Source organism: Phyllobates terribilis, unplaced genomic scaffold (genome assembly GCF_046119375.1).
Source record: "Phyllobates terribilis strain yellow unplaced genomic scaffold, ASM4611937v1 Scaffold_2__4_contigs__length_985480577, whole genome shotgun sequence".
NCBI lineage: Eukaryota > Metazoa > Chordata > Amphibia > Anura > Dendrobatidae > Phyllobates > Phyllobates terribilis.
Genome location: NW_027362762.1, coordinates 870776290 through 870797623, shown reverse-complemented (window position 1 = coordinate 870797623; position 21334 = coordinate 870776290). Strand labels below are relative to the sequence as shown.

The following is a 21334-nucleotide window of genomic DNA, read 5'->3' as shown; positions in this document are numbered from 1 at the left end:
CGAGCCCGTGGATATTGGCAGGTTTTAGCTGACATTAGTCTAATTTGCATGGGGAGCTTTAGTCTTAAAGATGGTCACTTTTTCAAGCTGATTGAGATAACCACAGCTGCCCTTATTTCCCTGAACTTATCCAACTACACTTCTACCCTTGAAACAAAAAATCTGAATAGTTATTCTAGATCTGACCTCAATCATGAAACTCAGTTTCATGGATATGCTATGTGCTGTCATTGAGGTCAATAAATAAATAAACAGTGCCTGAGTACATCTACAGACTATGCTGCAGGCATTGTTTTTTTGTGAATTCTGGCACCTTTCCACCTAGCCAACTAAGTCAGAATGTTCAATGCATCATAATGTCAGAGCTCGATTAGTAACTAATTAATGTATATTCACAGCAGGAAATGTGTTATAGAATTTCAGCCATCGATAGTTTTACTTTGAGACAGTTTTCATAAATCAGCCCCCGTTTGAGATGTTATTGGCTTACTTCATAGCAAATCAGGCCAAATTAGTCACACGTATCTTTCTTATTCCACTCTATGACATACCAGTATTTGGCAAAAAAAAAATAATTGGTTTCAGTCCATATCAAATTTGGCACAACTGTTACTAATGTTGTGCATGTCAGAAGATTAATTCAGATTAATAATGGTGTATGCTCTCATAACACATGTTGGCCAATCATACTTGATATGTTTACTGCAGTGTCTGTTTAAATACTTACATCTTTCTAGGCTACTACAACCCCTGGCAAAAATTATGGAATCACTAGGCTCGGAGGATGTTCATTCAGTTGTTTAATGTTGTTGAAAAAAAGCAGATCACAGACATGGCACAAAACTAAAGTCATTTCAAATGGCAGCTTTAGGGCTTTAAGAAACGCTAAAAGAAATCAAGATAAAAAATGTGGTACTCAGTAAGGGTAATTTTTTTCAGACCAAGCAGAGGGAAAAAATTATGGAATCACTCAATTCTGAGGAAAAAATTATGGAATCATGAAAAACAAACACACAAAAGAACACTCCAATACATCACTAGTATTTTGTTGCACCACCTCTGGCTTTAATAACAGTTTGCAGTCTCTGAGGCATGGACTTAATGAGTGACAAATGGTACTCTTCATAAATCTGGCTCCAACTTTCTCAGATTGCTGTTGCCAGATCAGCTTTGCAGGTTGGAGCCTTGTCATGGACCATTTTCTTCAACTTCCACCAAAGATTTTCAATTGGATTGAGATCCGGACTATTTGCAGGCCATGACATTGACCTTATGTGTCTTCATTCAAGGAATGTTTTCACAGTTTTTGCTCTATGGCAGGATGCATTATCATCTTGAAAAATGATGTCATCATCCCCATACATCCTTTCAATTGATGGGATAAGAAAACTGTCCAAAATATCAATGTAAACTTGGGCATTTATTGAAGATATAATGGCAGCCATCTCCCCAGTGCCTTTACCTGACATGCAGCCCCATATCATCAATGACTATGGAAATTTGCATGTTCTCTTCATGCAGTCATCTTTATAAATCTCATTGGAACGGTACCAAACAAAAGTTCCAGCATCATCACCTTGCCCAATGGAGATTCGCGATTTCTTACAGTTCGCGGTTTCTTACAGTTCGGTCACAGACATTGACTCCAGTTTCCTCCCATTCATTCCTCACTTGTTTTGTTGTGCATTTCCTGTTTTGGAGACATATTGCTTTAAGTTTCCGGTCTTGACGCTTTGATGTCTTCCTTGGGCTACCAGTATGTTTGTCTTTAACAACCTTCCCATGTTGTTTGTATTTGGTCCAGATTTTAGACACAGCTGACTGTGAACAACCAACATCTTTTGCAACATTGCGTGATGATTTACCTTCTTTTAAGAGTTTGATAATCCTCTCCTTTGTTTCAATTGACATCTCTCGTGTTGGAGCCATGATTCATGTCAGTCCACTTGGTGCAACAGCTCTCCAAGGTGTGATCAGGTGTGATCACTCCTTTTTAGATGCAGACTAACGAGCAGATCTAATTTGATGCAGGTGTTAGTTTTGGAAATGAAAATTTACAGGGTGATTCCATAATTTTTTCCTCAGAATTGAGTGATTCCATAATTTTTTCCCTCTGCTACCCTTACTGAGTACCACATTTTAAATCTTGATTTCTTTTAGTGTTTTTTAAAGCCCTAAAGTTGCCATTTGAAATGACTTTAGTTTTGTCCCATGTCTGTGATCTGCTTTTTTTCAACAACATTAAACAACTGAATGAACATCCTCCGAGCCTGGTGATTTCATAATTTTTGCCAGGGGTTGTATACAGACATGATATATATGACCTCTAGTATTAAAACATTACCATTTGTCTAGTGACGTACATGTGGATAAGGGCTAACAAGGACTGAGACCCGTCTAATGGACATAAGAAAGCCATGGGGAACTACATTAACTTAGTGTCCAGCTCAAAGAAAGGAAAAGCCACTCCTTTATTTCCAAAAAACTGAAACAAAACATCTAAAGAGATGAACTGGAATATAAGTTGGTGTGCATGTAGTGTGCAAACGTATGTTCTCACTGGCCATTAAACAGACAAAACCCAAGATAAAAACATACTAGGTGAATACCCTGCAGAAAATAAATAGCAACAGTGCATGAAAATAATATAGGGTACTTAGTTAACATAATTTTGATCAAAATAATGCAAAAGCCACCCCACCAGATCATGGTGACCCTATTCGGGACAATCCTAACTCTAATATTTAAAACCTTACTATTTACCAATCTACCAGTTGTGCTAAAAGCTGCAAGTTCTTATCCACAGTTCAGGACAATTACCTCTCTCAGCTGGTAGAAGAACCAACCAGGGGAGGTAATCTGCTGGATCCGGTTCTGTCAAAGAGACCAGATACAATTTCAGATCTACAGGTCCTGGGTCATTTGGGAAGCGATGACCATAATATGGTAAGTTTCAATGTAATATTCAACAAAACATTTCAAAAAGTAAATGCAAAAACCTGGAACTTTAGGAAAGCTGATTTCAACAAATTAAGAGAAGAGCTTAATCGTGTAGACTGGGACCATGTCATGGTAACTGGGGATACCGAATGTAAATTAGGCATGTTTAAGGAAATACTAATAGAATCCTGTAGAAAATGTATACCCTCTGGTAATAATATGTCCAGGAATAAAAAGAAACCATTATGGATAAATAAGACAGCTCAAAGTTTAATCAGACAAAAACAAAGGGCATTTAAAATCTTGAAGGCCGAGAATACAGAAATAGCATTTCAGGAGTGTAAAGACCTAAATAAGAAATGTAAAAAATAAATCAAGCTAGAAAAGCTATCTACAGAGAAACAAATCGCCAGTGACATTAAAATAAATCCAAAAAATTTTATAAATTCATCATTGCCAAAAAGAGAAAATCAGATGGTATGGGCCCCTTAAAAGATAATAACAAGGTAATTATAGAGGACAAAGGAAAGGCTGAGATATTAAACAGGCACTTTTCATCCATGTTCACCAGCAAACGGTCTGTTCCTGGGATCTTTCAACAGGGCAAAAATCAAAGTTCACCACCTGATATAACTAGTTTAAACACAAAAAGAATTATGACTGCGTCTGAGCAAATTAAACATTGACAAATCCCCCGGCCTAGAAGGTATTCATCCACAGATACTGAAGGAATTGAGCTTAGTTATTGACAATCCGCGGTATCTCACATTGTTAGACTCTCTTGTAACAGGGGTGGTGCCACAGGATTGGAGGATAGCCGATGTGGTACCAATATTTAAGAAAGGTAAGGAGGTGGATCCAGGTAACTACTGTCCAGTAAGTCTGATATCGGTAGTATGCAAAGTTTTTGAGGGCAGCATAAGAGATGACCTGCAGAGTTATATCGCAGAGAATAATATAATAAATGATAATCAGCACGGATTCATGAAAAATAAGTTGTGTCTAACCAACATGTTGGGGTTCTATGAGTAGGTAAGTGCAAATCTAGATGTTGGTAATGCGGCTGATGTGATTTATCTGGACTTTGCAAAGGCATTTGATACTGTACCACAAAACAGCCTTATACTGAAGCTACAGAAGCAAGGACTTGGGGGAACTATATGCAGATGCGTAAGGAATTGGCTAAATGATAGGAAACAAAGAGTCGTCCTAAATGGTACATTCTCACTTGTCAGCAGTGGGGACCGCAGGGATCTGTGCTAGGACCGATTCTTTTTAACCTCTTTATTAATGACCTTGGGGATGAGATTGAGAGTAAAGTGTCAGTCCTTGCTGACGACACCAAACTATGTAGGATATTAAAATCTGATCTTGACATTACGATATTGCAGAATGATCTGGATAAGATGACTGAATGGGCAAACACTTGGCAGATGAGGTTTAATGTAGATAAATGTAGAGTAACGCACCTAGGACGGAGTAATACTATTGCTGCATATACATTAAATGGGAGTATACTCGGGATTACAGAACAGGAGAAGGACTTGGGTATTCTGGTTACAAGTAAGCTGAGCAGCAGTACTCAATGTCAAGCAGCAGCCGCAAAAGTAAACAAGATTTTAGGGTGTACAAAAAGAGAAATAAAATCCCACGATCCCAACATACTGTTGCCCCTTTATAAATCACTGGTGAAGCCACATCTGGAATATGGGATCCAGTTTTGGGCTCCACATTTTAAAAAGGATATTCAGAAGTTAGAGTCAGTTCAAAGGCCGCAACTAGATTATTACAAGGGATGGAAGGCCTCTCATATGATGAGCGGTTGAAAAAGTTGAGTGTTTAGCTTAGAAAAATGACGCCTCAGAGGGGATCTCATTTACATGTATAAATATATGTGTGGTCAATACAAAGGACTAGCACATGACTTATTCCTTCCAATGATCATACTAAGGACCAGGGGGCACTCATTACGGGTGGAAGAAAGGTGATTCCAGCAGCTAAACGGGAAAGGGTTCTTTACAGTCAGAGCAGTAAGTCTGTGGAAGGCAGTAGTACAATAAGTGTAATATTAAATATATAACAAGTAATAACATAATTAGGTTTGACCCAGGGTTCTAGGACTGATCTCCTTTTCTCGGGGTCAAGAAGGAATTTTTCCCCTGTGACGCTAATTGGCTGAATGTGTCCTGGGGTTTTTGCCTTCTTCCGGATCAACAGATTTAGGTATAGGGATTTTAGTAATACCATTATTAGAAAAGCAAGAATAATACAAAATATAAAACTACCGTATTTTTCGGACTATAAGATGCACCAGACCATAAGACGCACCTAGGTTTTAGAGGAGGAAAATAAAAAAATAAAAATTTAAGCAAAAAATGTGGTCATGATGCACTTTTAAGGGGGAGGGGGTCTTCTGTTGACACTGGTATAGGGGTAATGTCCCCCAATTCTGACAATAGCCCCCATCCTGGTATATATGCCACCCCCCTTTCTTTTATATGTGGTCCCCATCCCCATCCTGGTATGCCTGGCATCCCTCCATCCTGGTATGCATGGCACCCCTCATTATTATCCTGGTATGTATGGCACCCCTCATACCTATCCTGATATGCATGGCACCCATCATCCCTGTCCTGGTATGCATGGCACCCCTCCTCCCTGTCCTGGTATGCATGGCACCCCTCATCCCTGTCCTGGTATGCATGGCACCCCTAATCCCTGTCCTGGTATGCATGGCACCCCTCATCCCTGTCCTGGTATGCATGGCACCCCTCATCCCTGTCCTGGTATGCATGGCACCCCTAATCCCTATCCTGGTATGCATGGAACCCATCATCCCTATCCTGGTATGCATGGCACCCCTCATCCCTGTCCTGGTATGCATGGCACCCCTCATCCCTGTCCTGGTGTGCATGGCACCCCTAATCCCTGTCCTGGTATGCTTGGCACCCCTAATCCCTGTCCTGGTATGCATGGCACCCTTAATCCCTGTCCTGGTATGCATGGCACCCCTAATCCCTGTCCTGGTATGCATGGCACCCCTAATCCCTGTCCTGGTATGCATGGCACCCCTAATCCTTGTCCTAGTATGCATGGTCCCCCTAATCCCCATCAGGCTGCACATAAAAAAAAATAAACACTCCTACTCACCTTTCTTCTCTCCTCCAGCGCTGTGTCCAGTCTGCCTAGACTGATCTCTCCATGTGAGCCGCGCATGACGTCACTGCCATGCGCGGCTCACAAGGAGAGATCAGCTGCCGGAAGTCACTGCTCCCCACGCCGCGTCTGTGTGCGCGGGGAGCAGTGACTTCACTCTCCTTCATAGCCGGCACACAGCGGAGCCGCGCTGCGGCTGCTGCTGCTGGCTATCTCCTGTGCCCGCTCATTAAAGGGCATGAATATTCACCCTCTCCCCACACCCATGGGTGTGGAGAGAGGTTGAATATTAATGCCCTTTAACAGCGGGCAGAGGAGATAGCCGTCAGCAGCAGCAGCAGCCGCAGCGCGGCTACACTGTATACCGCTATTAAGGAGCATGAATATTCAGTGCTCCCCACACATAAATATACACCCCCCCCCCCAACATTCGGACCATAAGACGCACCCCCTATTTTCCTCCAAAATTTGGGAGGAAAAAAGTGCGTCTTATGGTCCGAAAAATACGTTAATTAAAAAAAATAAATTAGAAACAGATACATTTTTAATTGTAATACTGCATTAATAATAAAAATGGTAATAATAATAATACATTTGTGAGGCCTAGTCCCAGTTACTTAGAATGTTAGTTTAGTGTTAGTGTAGGGGGTACAATTGGGGGAGAAAGGTTGAACTTGATGGACCTAGATCTTTATTCAACCTACGTTACTATGTTACTATGCATGTGGATAAGGGCTGAGAAAGACTGAGCCCGGGTAGTAGACACACAGTCATGGGCAACAAATTAATAGAATTTCCAGCTCAAGGAAAAGGCAGGCCACAACTTTATATGTACAGGATGCACTATAACTGAAAAACAAACTTAAAAAAATGAACTGGGATATAAATTGGTGTGCATGCAGCATGTACAGTAAGTTCATGTTCATACATGGCCACTAAACAGAAAAAAAAACCATGACGGAAACACAATAAGCAAATACCCTACAGTAAATAAACAGCAATTGTGCATGAAAATAATATAGGGTGCTTAGTTAACATAATTTTGATTAAAAAAAAATAAAAGCCACCCAGCTAATGCGCACGGATCTCAGTTCTCTTTTGACAAATGGTAAGGATTTAATATTAGAAGTTAGGTGTCACCATCCCGAATAGGGTCACCGTGATGTGGTGGGATGGTTTTTACATTATTTTGATCAAAATTATGTTAACTATATATCGTATATTGCCTGACGATGTCCTCCACAGCAGGAGATACTCCTACAGAGCATCTCTCCATTCTGGCTTATAGAGGGTGTGTTGAGCAGGGACCTCCACTATGATATCCATCCGACAAGTATGAGGAAATCTGACAGACATACAGTGCCTACAAGTAGTATTCAACCCCCTGCAGATTTAGCTGGTGGACACATGCGGAATTAACTTGGCATTGTGACATTTGTACTGTAGATCAGCCTGGAAGTGGGAAATGCACTGCAGCAAATTTTTTTTTTTTTTTTTTTAAAAACTTTAAAAGTTAATTCAGAGTGTCATTTATTATTCAACCCCTCAAACCACAAGAATTCTGTTTGGTCCCCCAAAAGTATTAAGAAGTAGTTCAGGCATCAAGAATAATGAGCTTCACATGTGTGGAATAAAGATCTCTTTTGCCAGCCTTTTCTGACTATTTAAGACCCTCCCCAAACTTGTGAACAGCACTCAGACATGGTCAACATGGGAAAGACAAAGGAGCATTCCAAGGCCATCGAGACAAGATCGTGGAGGGTCACAAGGCTGGCAAGGGGTACAAAACCCTTTCCAAGGAGTTGGGCCTACCTGTCTCCACTGTTGGGAGCATCATCCGTAAGTGGAAGGCTTATGGAACTACTGTTAGCCTTCCCGGCCAGGACAGCCTTTGAAAGTGTCCTGCCGTGCCGAGGCCAGGCTTGTCCGAAGAGTCAAGGCTAACCCAAGGACAACAAGGAAGGAGCTCCGGAAAGATCTCATGGCAGTGGGGACATTGGTTTCAGTCAATACCATAAGTAAAGTACTCCACCGCAATGGTCTCCGTTCCAGACGAGCCCGTAAGGTACCTTTACTTTCAAAGCGTCATGTCAAGGCTCGTCTACAGTTTGCTCATGATCACTTGGAGGACTCTGAGACAGACTGGTTCAAGGTTCTATGGTCTGATGAGACCAAGATCGAGATCTTTGGTGCCAACCACACACGTGACGTTTGGAGACTGGATGGCACTGCATACGACCCCAAGAATACCATCCCTACAGTCAAGCATGGTGGTGGCAGCATCATGCTGTGGGGCTGTTTCTCTGCCAAGGGGCCTGGCCATCTAGTCCGCATCCATGGGAAGATGGATAGCACGGCCTACCTGGAGATTTTGGCCAAGAACCTCCGCTCCTCCATCAAGGATCTTAAGATGGGTCGTAATTTCATCTTCCAACAAGACAGCGACCCAAAGCACACAGCCAAGAAAACCAAGGCCTGGTTCAAGAGGGAAAAAGTCAAGGTGTTGGAGTGTCCTAGTCAGTCTCCTGACCTTAACCCAATTGAAAACTTGTGGAAGGAGCTCAAGAATAAAGTCCACATGAGACACCCAAAGAACCTAGATAACTTGGAGAAGATCTGCATGGAGGAGTGGGCCAAGATAACTCCACAGACCTGTGCCGGCCTGATCAGGTCTTATAAAAGACGATTATTAGCTGTAATTGCAAACAAGGGTTATTCCACAAAATATTAAACATAGGGGTTGTATAATAATTGACCCACACTTTTATGTTTAAAATTTAATAAAATTCAACTGAGCAACATAACTTTTTGGTTTGTAAGATTTATGCTTCTGTTCATAAAACCTACTCTCGTTTGCAGTTTGAAGGCTCTAACTTATTTGCATCTTATCAAACCAGCTAAATCTGCAGGGGGTTGAATACTACTTGTAGGCACTGTAGATGAAGGTATATGAAGTGCACTCCAAACAAGAAGGTTATCGGCACCTTTGATTCTGGAACCATTGGGACTAGAAAGGTGATTAAGAAATATTGGGATACTTTGATACTAGATAACAATATGGCTTCCTTCTTATATATTGGAAAAGTAGGAGCCTTCGGGGTTATCTTGTCAAAAGCCACTTTATCCTCCTTAAACCAACTGGGACATGACATTATAGGAAATTCCTGGGTTGCTTTAAATGTGCTATCTGCCTAGCATGCGACTTTTTAACAGTCTGTAAAACTTTCCCCATAGCGGCGACCAATGATTCTTTAACCATAAGTGACTTAGTAGATCCAGGTGAGTAGATTACTTCACATCTTGCCTGTGTCCCAAGAATTATGTTGGTAAAATAATATGTGAGTTAAGATGCAGAATAGAAAAAATGAGAGTGACATCAATAAAGAAGATACACCCATATCCGGACTTCATAGCTGGTATAAGAGACCAAATGGATCTTTCTTATAGGCTTACCACCATCTAAAGGGCTTAAATGGGTATTCCCATCTCCAAGATCTTGTCCCAATATGTAGTAAGTGTAATAATAATTATATTAGCAAATATCTCCAATTAGAAATGTAGTATAGTTTTTCTGATTAGCTATGTCTCTTTTCTCATGTGCAGGCATTGCAGGACCTTAGGTATTTATGGTTACGACCACTAGCAACTAGCTGTCACTATATCAGTGGTCGTATGCTGCTAATTTTAAGCACCGCGGACAGCTCCTCTCTAAGCTGCATTGTTGTATTATCAATTCTTACTGAGCACATATGCACCAAAAATACATTTTGGATGCTTCATTGTGCATGCTAATAACTGGCGTATGAGCCCGGTTTTGGAACAAGACTGGAAACTCTTACTGCATCACGCAGCCTTCACTTGCCCATAACAGGCCACGTTTGGCACACAGAGTTTTTCATGCATTATCAGACAGAAACACAAGGCACTGTTTTGTTTGGTTGCTATACCTGAGAGCCTCCTTCTGGGTTACCAAGATTGGCATTATCATTGGATACCATTTTTGGGGGTTAACTGATGCACATGTTTTGTTGCAGTAACCTTACTAGCTGATAACTTACAAATAAGGTCCATAGTCAACAAGACAATCATGTGACCTTTATATTTTTTTTTATTCTCACTGATGAACTTGGAAAAGATATCCAATGGCGCCATCTCTGGAATAATGGACATCATGCTTTGAATTTAGGGCTATTTTTTGCCACTTTTGGGCTACAAGCCTACAACTAACTAGGTGATATATAACCAGTTCTACCTGCCCATTTAAATTGGAGCCCAGAAGTGGCATGTTTTGTTTGTTTAGTTATAGGCTTGTAGCCCAAAAGTGGCATGTAGAGTAGAACAAGACCCATCAAACGGGAGGTCACCTTGCCGTGGTTGATGGGCACACATGAATTGGCCAATTTATGCTCTAAGAGCCTTCATTTTTTGTAAGTACAGCTTACTGAGTAATAATACAGTTTAGATCCAATGTTTCCATTGTTTTTATGTATCTTGGCCCTTACAGAGTGCTGCTACGCTTTATCTATATTGTGCAGTTTCTGCAGCTGGCACCTGTTCTATCCATAATATCTATCTATCCATATATATCTATATATATTTATCCATACCTATCAATCTATTATCTATCTATCTATCTATCTATCTATCTATCTATCTATCATCTTTCTTATGTTATATGCATACATAACATTTTCATGAATCTTAATTTTTCTGCTGCTGTTCCCTAGTAATATAAATAAGACGTGTTATTTTTGTCTTTGCATTTCGCTTTTCACCTAATATAGGAGAGAGGTACATGTGTGAGTCACACGGGCGCGCTCCCCGGATCATGCATGGCTTAGACATGTGGCTGTTACCCCATGCAGATTTACCTAACTCATTTGTACAATGTACAAATATCCCGTGCAGATTTACTAATTAACTAGTGTGTTGGAAAAATATCAAAATATCTCATTCTGATATACAAATTACCTAAGGAGTTTGTAAAATATCCCAAAGCATTAACATGATGCCTTTTCTAGATCTTCCTTCTATTGAACACACAGGAGAGCTCTCACTCACAAGTATTAATGGCCGGTTCTGTTTCTCATTGCAAGACTCTGAAGATGCCGCTGATCCCATTATTGCAGCATCTAGGGCCGTACCTTTCCCCTCTCCAATTCTTAATATGATTAAGGTTTTTGCATTCACAGACAGTGGAGAAAAGAATGGGCTTGCTCTCTTTATAAGGGGGGATTGCAGTCAGCTGCCTTTTCCCACCCACATCAGCACAGTCCATAGTTGCTGTACTAAAAGCTTGTGTTCATTCCCCCACACTCCTCCTCCTCCTCTTCGTCTTCTTCTTCTACATCAGCCTCAGTGTCAGCGGCAGCAGCACAGGGAGAAGTATCCGCTGCCAGAAAGGAGCCCGGCCGACGCCGTGGACAGGAAAACGTTATCTTCCGACTCTCTAATTCCAATCGCTCTCAATTGCTGGAGCCATTTAGTGGTCTTAATACTAAAAACGCCATTTATCGCCACAAAAGTTCACGGCTAGGAATCCCCCCTTCCTGGCCACCCTCGCTATTTGGGTATATGGATGCCACCGTCAATATCGGACTCTCCCTGTCGGAGCTGTTGATATAATTGCGACATCCGTGCCAAGTAGAGCAGCCTTACTACCAGAGCCACAAGCCGTTCCGGGGATCCCGCTTTACGCTATGTTTATAAGGTAACAGCCCCCTGTACGGAGAATCCGGAGAGGAAAGCACATCATCTACTGCTCTGCTGAATAATGAGCCTGGGCTTAACCTGACAATGCTTCCAGACCGGAGCCCCCTGTCTATCCCCCCTATAGTCTGTAACAATGCAGATCGCCCTCATTTTCATCTCCAAGGAAAAATCATTCATGACGGATTTGGCATCTAGACAATAGGAGCTCTTTTTTTTTTCTCTAACAAAGGCTTTTTTCATTGTCTGGAGTCATTTCTGGAATATTTTCTACCTTAAAATAAATCAGGAGGAATGAACCGGCGGTTGGTTAACATTGTGACAGCATTCCTTGCATTATGCTTTGAGATCAATAACTTCAGGTAGGAAATACGTGTGATACTGTCCCTCATATTGATCAGCACTGTTACATTACACATGTGCAGTATGTGGACCTGCATGTAGGATTCCCCTGTCATCAGATTCAGAATTATTTATGTACATAAAAGGGTTAAATAATCTTCTATGGGAGAAGTTAATTGCATTGTATGCTTATATTTATGGCACTGTATGCTTATATATATATATGGCACTGTATGTTTATTGTATCCTTATATATATGACACTGCATGCTTATATATATATATGGCACTGTATGCTTATATATATGGCACTGTATGTTTATTATATCCTTATATATATGACACTGCATGCTTATATATATATATGGCACTGTATGCTTATATATATGGCACTGTATGTTTATTATATCCTTATATATATGGCACTGTATGTTTATATACAGTATATGGCACTGTATGCTTATATATATATGACACTGCATGCTTATATTTATGGCACTGTATGTTTATTGTATGCTTATATATATGACACTGTATGTTTATTGTATGCTTATATATATGGCACTGTATGCTTATTGTATGCTTATATTTATGGCACTGTATGCTTATATATATGGCACTGTATGTTTATATATATGGCACTGTATACTTATATATATATGGCACTGTATGTTTATTGTATGCTTATATATATGGCACTGTATGCTTGCTGGATATCCATAGGAATGTGCATTGGTGTTGCCTCATAATGCACAGTGCCACCAATGGACTGGTGATATCCAAGCAGACGGCTGCCCCTGCCTACTACAACTGGGGGACTAGATAAGATCAAGTATTTAGGAACATCTGTCTATCTAGCTATCTATTATCTATTTATCTATCTATGATCTATCTATTTATCTATCATCTGTCTATTTATTTCTCTATCTTTCTATCTTATTATCTTATCTATTCATCTATTAGCTATTAGCTATCATCTATCTCTTTATCTTTCTAACTTTTTATCTTATCTATTATCTATCTATCCATCTATTTATCTATCATCTATCTATCCATATCTATCTTTCATCCTTATTCTCTATTTATTTATTTATCTGTCTATCTTTACCTTTCTATCTTGTCTATATATCTACATCTATGTATCTATTTCTATCCAACTATACAGAAAAACAATGAACTGGAGTATAAGTTGATATGCATGCAAAATAGGAGCATGTTCACACCGGCCATTAAACAGACAAAACCTAAGACAGAAACAAAATAAGCATATACCCTGCTGTAAGTAAGTACGTAAAAGCAATAGTGCATATAAATAACATAGGGTACTTAGTAAACACAGTTTTTGATCAAAAACTATCTAACTATGTATCTATCAATCATCTATCTCTATCTATTGTATCTATCTATCTATCTATCTATCTATCTGTCTATCTATCTATCTATCTATCTATCTATCTGTCTATCTATCTATCTATCTATCTATCTATCTATCGTATCTATCTATCTATCTATCTATCTATCTATCTATCTATCTATCGTATCTATCTATCTATCTATCTATCGTATCTATCTATCTATCTATCTATCTATCTATCTATCTATCTATCTATCTGTCTATCTAATCAGTTATGATATTTACCTGCACTACTTTAACAAGTCACAGATATTGTGACATTACAATGAGTTGTGTTAATTGATAAGCTCCGCTCTGCTACATCTGTCTATACCGTCCAGTGGATTGTAATATTTAAGTTGCACATAGAGTTTACATGTGTAACATTCTGCCTGTGGCTATATTAGCTTATTAACAAGAATATTCTGGTCGAGCGTCCTTGTTTTGCCATTTTTCATACATATTCAATATCTGGAAAGGTCATCGGATTTCTGCATTTAATAAGCTTGGGGATGATTTATTGGAATGTGCTTCATGAGCTTGTTTTATCACAGCATGAAATTCATTTTAATTACTGGGAATAATATATATATATATATATATATATATATATATAGTATTAAGTATATATTAAAACAGTGCATGTGTATATTGAAATTTATTTAAATATTCATCTAAAAATATTTAAATGATAATATATGTGTTACATAAATGATACATATATTACAGTTTTATTTCTTCGATGTATGTGTATAGATTCTGTATATATATGATTTTTTCCCTTTAATTACCCAGCAGTCTCATTTTACCACATGTATCCTTCATTCATCTTCCCAGTTCTATGTACAGTGTTCATCTATCCGGTAAAACTCATTCATTGGTTCTTTGTACGTTTTACTGATGGATAAGGCGAGCTTTTAAATACAGTCATATGAAAAAGTTTGGGCACCCCTATTAATCTTAAGCTTAATGTTTTATAAAAATTGGTGTTTTTGCAACAGCTATTTCAGCTTGATATATGTAATAACTGTTGGACACAGTAATGTTTCTGCCTTGAAATGAGGTTTATTGTGCTAACAGAAAATGTGCAATCTGCATTCAAACAAAATTTGACCTGTGCATAAGTATGGGCACCCTTATCATTTTCTTGTTTTAAATACTCCTGCCTACTTTTTACTGACTTACTAAAGCACTTTTTTTGGTTTTGTAACCTCATTGAGCTTTGAACTTTATAGCCAGGTGTATGCAATCATGAGAAAAGCTACTTAAAGTGGCCACTTGCAAGTTGTTCTCCTGTTTGAATCTCCTCTGAAGAGTGGCATCATGGGCTCCTCAAAACAACTGTCAAATGATCTGAAAACAAAGATTATTCAACATAGTTGTTCAGGGGAAGGATACAAAAAGCTGTCTCAGAGATTTAACCTGTCAGTTTCCACTGTGAGGAACATAGTAAGGAAATGGAAGAACATAGGGACAGTTCTTGTTAAGGCCAGAAGTGTCAGGACAAGAAAAACATCAGAAAGGCAGAGAAGAAGAATGGTGAGATCAGTCAAGGACAATCCTCAGACCACCTCCAGAGAGCTGCAGCATCAACTTGCTGCAGATGGTGTCACTGTGCATCGGTCAACTATACAACGCACTTTGCACAAGGAGGAGCTGTATGGGAGAGTGATGCGAAAGAAGCCGTTTCTGCAAGTACGCACAAACAGAGTCGGCTGAGGTATGCAAAAGCACATTTGAAGAAGCCTATTTCTTTTTGGAAGAAGGTCCTGTGGACTGATGAAACCAAGATTGAGTTGTTTGGTCATACAAAAAGGCGTTATGCATGGTGGCAAAAAAACACAGCATTCCAAGAAAAACACTTGCTACCCACAGTAAAATTTGGTGGAGGTTCCATCATGCTTTGGGGCTGTGTGGTCAATGCCGGCACTGGGAATCTTGTTAAAGTTGAGGGACGCATGGATTCCACTCAGTATCAGCAGATTCTTGGCAATAGTGTTCAAGAATCAGTGATAAAGTTGAAGTTACGCAGTGGATGGATCTTTCAGCAAGACAATGATCCAAAACACCGCTCCAAATCTACTCAGGCATTCATGCAGAGGAACAATTACAATGTTCTGGAATGGCCATCCCAGTCCCCAGACCTGAATATCATTGAACATCTGTGGGATCATTTGAAGAGGCTGTCCATGCTCGGCGACCATCAAACTTAACTGAACTGGAATTGTTTTGTAAAGAGGAATGGTCAAAAATACCTTCATCCAGGATCCAGGAACTCATTAAAAGCTACAGGAAGCGACTAGAGGCTGTTATTTTTGCAAAAGGAGGATCTACTAAATATTAATGTCACTTTTCTGGTGAGGTGCCCATACTTATGCACCTGTCAAATTTTGTTTGAATGCAGATTGCACATTTTCTGTTAGTACAATAAACCTCATTTCAAGGCAGAAACATTACTGTATCCAACAGTTATTACATATATCAAACTGAAATAGCTGTTGCAAAAACACCAATTTTTATAAAACATTAAGCTTAAGATTAATAGGGGTGCCCAAACTTTTTCATATGACTGTAGCTATGGAGTGAAGAAAAAGAAAAGCCATTTTTATGTGACATCGCTGATTACAGTATCCTCCTTTGCTAATGAGGCCGGGATTATCACTCCCATTGTACCCAGGTTGTTGTACAGGCCGGGCGTTGCACATTTTAGGGCTGTTCGGATGCCATGTAGAGTTATCGTTCATTACCTTTGTGGAATTCAATGGAGCTGCTGTGACGACAAATATAGGTCAGCAGCGTTCCAGATCTGAGATAAATGGAGGCCACAGGATATAATGAAGACACCATGTAAATAAAAATGTCCGCCGTCTGATCTTACTATGAGATTATCAGAAAGAAATACAGCAGGGAAACAGTAGTGGAAGTTCTGCATATAGAGAACTATTGCTATCAAATGTAAGCTAATAGGAACAGAATTAAAACATGTCACAACAACTAAAGACCCTTGTATTGTCCTCCCTTATAGTCATTATAAGTTTCTAGGTATCCTTAGTCACGACCAGTATGATCGCCCATCTTTCCCAGGCACCTGAATGGCAAATCTAGTTAGGAGGTGTTCATTGTCTAATTAGGTTGAGTTCTGTTGTCACCCATGAGTCTGAAGAACATGGGTATCGCCATTGTAATTCATGCTGGTGCCTTAGATGTAATCCACACCCATAGGGCACCACGTTGCTTGTTAGACAGTTTCCTGAAAAAACAGATAAGACTTTAGCTGGGCATGTACATTCGATTAATGTCGGCTGAACACGCCGATTTCAGTTGGACCAACTCACTCTTCCTTGACAAGCCTCAAGAGAAAGAAAGATTGGGCAGATGTATTTCATTATGCCTGATCGTTTTGTTCCCAAAGGAGATAAGCAGATTTGTCTGGCATTTACAACTCTACCACCATTCAGAAGACACAACCCAAGTATATGTATATATGCATGTGTATGTATTCATGTGTATGTATATATGTGGATGTGTGTGTATGCATATGTATGTGTGTGAATATAGGTGTTTTTTATGAGTGCGTATGTAAGTGTGTTTCATGTGTATGTATTTATATGTAGGAGTATGTATGAATGTGTATGTTTCATGTGTATGCATTTGCTTGTATGCATGGGTAGTATGTGTATGTGTATGTATGCATTTGTATGTTTCCTGTACATATATGTATGTGTTTGTGTGAAGTGTATGTATGCATGTGTATGTATGTGTGTATGTATGTGTTTGTATGCATGTGTATTATGTGTATGTATGTGTATGTATGTATGTGTATGTGTGTATGTATGTGTTTGTATGTAAGTGTATGTATGTGTGTATGTATGTGTATGTATGTGTTTGTATGCATGTGTATTATGTGTATGTATGCATTTGTATATGTATGTATGGGTATATGTATGTGTGTGTATGTGTGTATGTATGTGTATGTATGTATGTATATATGTATGTGTGTGTATGTGTGTATGCATGTGTATTATGTGTATGTATGCATTTGTATATGTATGTATGTGTATGTATGCATGTGTATGTATGTATGTGTATATGTATGTGTGTGTGTATGTATGTGTTTGTTGTGCATGTGTATGTTTCATGTATGTGTATGTATGCATGTATATAGGCAAAGGGAAGATAGCTATTGTCTGTCTAAAGTGTATGATTAAGTTATAACTGAAAAGAGTTGTAACAGTTTGTACCATTCTTGAATTTGTAGGAAATGAGGTAGAAACATATGATGTTATTAGTACAGTATTAGTAAATGTAAAAGAAAAATTAAATAGGTAATCTCATATTCAGAAGTGATGTCCTAATGTAGAGATATGTCCTTACTGCATTATCATGTGTCAGTTTTGAAAATGAAGGGGCAGACGCCTCTCCGCCACTTTCTCTACAGAGAGCAGGTATCGTCCTCCAATTGTTCAGGAAACTGCAATGCAACTCCACACAAGCGCAACAAGCTGCGTTGCAGTTCCCTGGGCAGCAGATGGACGGGGCTCTGCGTGGGAAAAGACTGAAGGATGAGTGCTGTAGCCCCTTTAATTGGTTGGATCAAGGAGGTTCTGGCAGCTGAACTCCCAGCAATTATTGAATATTGATATATCCTAATAATATGCTATCATCTCTAATAGTAAGGAAACCCTTTTAAGGATGTCGCTATATAACATACAAATCTTAATCAATGGTCACTTTGCTTATTCTATGTTTTTTATTTTTTTTTTGTAATGAAATATAGGAAATATTATATTATCATTATTGATCATCACATTAATGCTGAACTCAATGATTTGTGCAGGTCGGCTTATTGTAAAGAACATGACTCCAGGTCTGGGAAATCTCCACCCCAGAGCATGTCCCCTTCTGATTTTTTGGACAAACTCATGGGAAGGACATCGGGATATGATGCAAGAATCAGACCAAACTTTAAAGGTAAGATTGTTGATAACCATTATCAATACGTAGGGGATAATTACTGCTCATTCACAACTAGTGGCATCACAGAGGCGCCGGGACCACAATAACTATCTCCAATCTACATTGAGATATAATGGAGCTTGGGTACAAAAACAGAGTAAAGATTACTTCTTTTATTTCCAAACCTCCGAAAGAGAAATGAGAAGGAATCTAATTGGTTGCTCTACTTTTTGTTGACACCAGACTTGCAGATTTGTACGAGTCTCCAATGCACGATAGTATAAAACTACTTACCAAGAACCATACTGACATGCCTTTAGTTTTTTATATATATATATATTTATATACACACACATGTATACAGTCTCTTGAGAAAGTATACCCCGTGAACTTTTCCTAAATGTATTTTATTGGGATTTTATGTGATATACCAGCAGAAAGTATCAAGTATTTGTGAAGCGTAAAAGGAATGATACATGGCTTTCTACATATTTTAATAATATATATCTGAAAATTGAGACATGCATTTGTATTCAGCCCCCTGACTGTTGCATGTCTTTTGGGGTCTGTCTCTACCAGCTTTGCACATGTAGAGGCTTCACAGAACAGCTGTAGTTATCCCGAGAATAAATTACACAGGTGGACTCAATTTACTAATTATTTGACTTCTGGAGGCAATTGGTCACTCAGTAATTTATTTAAGGGTATCAGACTACATGGAGCTGAATACAAATGCACATCACACTTTTCTGATTTATACTTTTAAAATATTTAGAAAACCATGTATCATTTCCTTTACACTTCACAAATACTTGCTACTTTGTGTTGGTATATCACATAAAAGGCCAATAAAAAACATTTAGGTTTGTGGGTGTAACATGAAAAAAATGTGGAAAAGTTCACAGGGTATGAATACTTTTTCCAGGCACTATGTATACAAATGAGATCCCATTATAATTAAAATAAATTATTTGTCTTGGGCAATCTCTTAAGTTAGGAGGGTTCCCAGAAAATAAACTAATCAAGGGTATCCTGACAGGGTTGCTATTGTAGGTGATTTGCACTTCAGATAATTGATGGAGGTCTCGAATATGGGACTTAGATCTAATATTTTTTTTCCTAAATCATACAATCCATTCAGGTACAATATTAGCTACTATCAACTCTTTGTAGCCCCTTATAATAAGATATAACATGATGTTTTACATTCAATGCATGCATGTAAGAAATAACATATACGAGTATATAGGACCAGTGCTATACATTAGGTTTTCTTTAAAGGCTGTAAAAGTTTGTTAATCTTGCTTTGGTAATGTTATTTTTCTTAGCTATGAGATTTAAAGATTTTCAAAATACTTTCCAGCTAAAATAATTCTTTGCAATTAATCCAATTAATCCAGTTTTTCACGTATGTGTTCACACTTAACAGGGGCAATGCGTTTTTTGCTGAACGCAGCCTAAAAGTAATGCCTTATAGTTAGAAAAGGGCATCTGCACATTTAGCACTTTTGGTAGCAGCTGTCCTTAGTATTGCAACTTTGACCCATGCAAATGAACACACACTACCAAAGTGTGCAATAAAAAGCACACTGCAGCAGTGTTCCCTTTAAGCTGAGCAATCTGGAAAGGAAAGAGTAAAGACAACATACTAATGAACAGTGGGGTAACTAGAGTCCAATGGGCATCAGTGCAATATTTGGAACTGGGCTCCCACTTGCATTTTGTACAGATGTATGGGCCCTTGTAGCATTCTAGATCCTATAAAGACATGCGTTTTCGTCCCCCCCCCTCCCCATGTAATAATGTCCCCCATCCTGGCCCCATACTGTATTAATGTCTTCATCCTGACCCATCCTGTAATAATGTCCCCCATCCTGGGACCCTTCCTATAATAATGACCCCAATCCTGGGCCCCTTCCTGTAATAATGTCCCTCATCCTGGGCCCTTCCTCTAATAACGTCCCCAATCCTCGGCCCCATCCTGTAATAATATCCCCCATCCTGGGCTCCTTCCTGTAATACTATCCCTCATCCTGGGCTCCTTCCTGTAATAATGTCCTTCATCCTGGGCTTCGTGCAGTAGTAATGTCCTCCATCCTGGAACCTTTCCTGGTATAATGTCCACTATCCTGGCCCCTTTCTGTAATAATGTCCCCTATCCTGGGCCCCTTTCTATAATAATGTCCTCCATCCTGGGACCCTTCCTGTAATAATGTCCCCCATCATTGACCCTTCCTCTAATAATGTCCCAAATCCTGGGCCCCATCCTGTAATAATATTCTCCATCCTGGGATCCTTCTTGTAATAATGTCCCCCATCCTGGGCCCCTTCCTGTAATAATGTCCCCTATCCTGGACCCCTTTCTGTAATAATGTCCCCCATCCTGAGCTTCTTGCTGTAGTAATTTTCCTTATCCTATTCCCTTTCCTGGTATAATGTCTACCATCCTGGCCCCTTTCTGTAATAATGTCTCCTATCCTGGGCCTTTCCTCTGATAATGTCCCCAATCCTGGGCCCCATTCTGTAATAATATCCCCCATCCTGGACCCCTTCCTGTAATAATGTCCACTATCCTGGGCCCCTTTCTGTAATAATGTCCTTCATCCTGGGATCCTTGCAGTAGTAATGTCCTCCATCCTGGAACCCTTCCTGGTATAATGTCCACCATCCTGGCCCCTTTCTGTAATAATGTCCCCTATCCTGGGCCCCTTTCTATAATAATGTCCCCCATCCTGGGCCCCATCCTATAATTATATCCTCCATCCTGGGCCTCTTCCTGTAATAATGTCCCCCATTCTGCTGTTCTTCTACAGTACATAAAAAAAAACGTTCCCCTGCT

General features: G+C 39.4%; 1 protein-coding gene across 3 annotated transcripts in view; it reads left to right on the top strand.

Moving 5' to 3' along the window:
* The first annotated feature begins 11320 nt into the window (after positions 1-11320).
* GLRA2 (glycine receptor alpha 2) overlaps positions 11321-21334 on the top strand; it is a 322491-nt gene continuing 312477 nt past the window's right edge. Inside the window, exons 1-2 of one of the 3 annotated variants that reach the window (XM_073668082.1) lie at positions 11321-12167; positions 18377-18510. In XM_073668082.1, the coding sequence (XP_073524183.1) occupies positions 12100-12167; positions 18377-18510 (202 nt within the window). In that variant the 5' untranslated portion in view covers positions 11321-12099. Of the gene's footprint in view, positions 12168-18376; positions 18511-21334 lie in introns of those variants that run through there. The other 2 variants (XM_073668081.1, XM_073668083.1) reach the window with 2 other exon arrangements.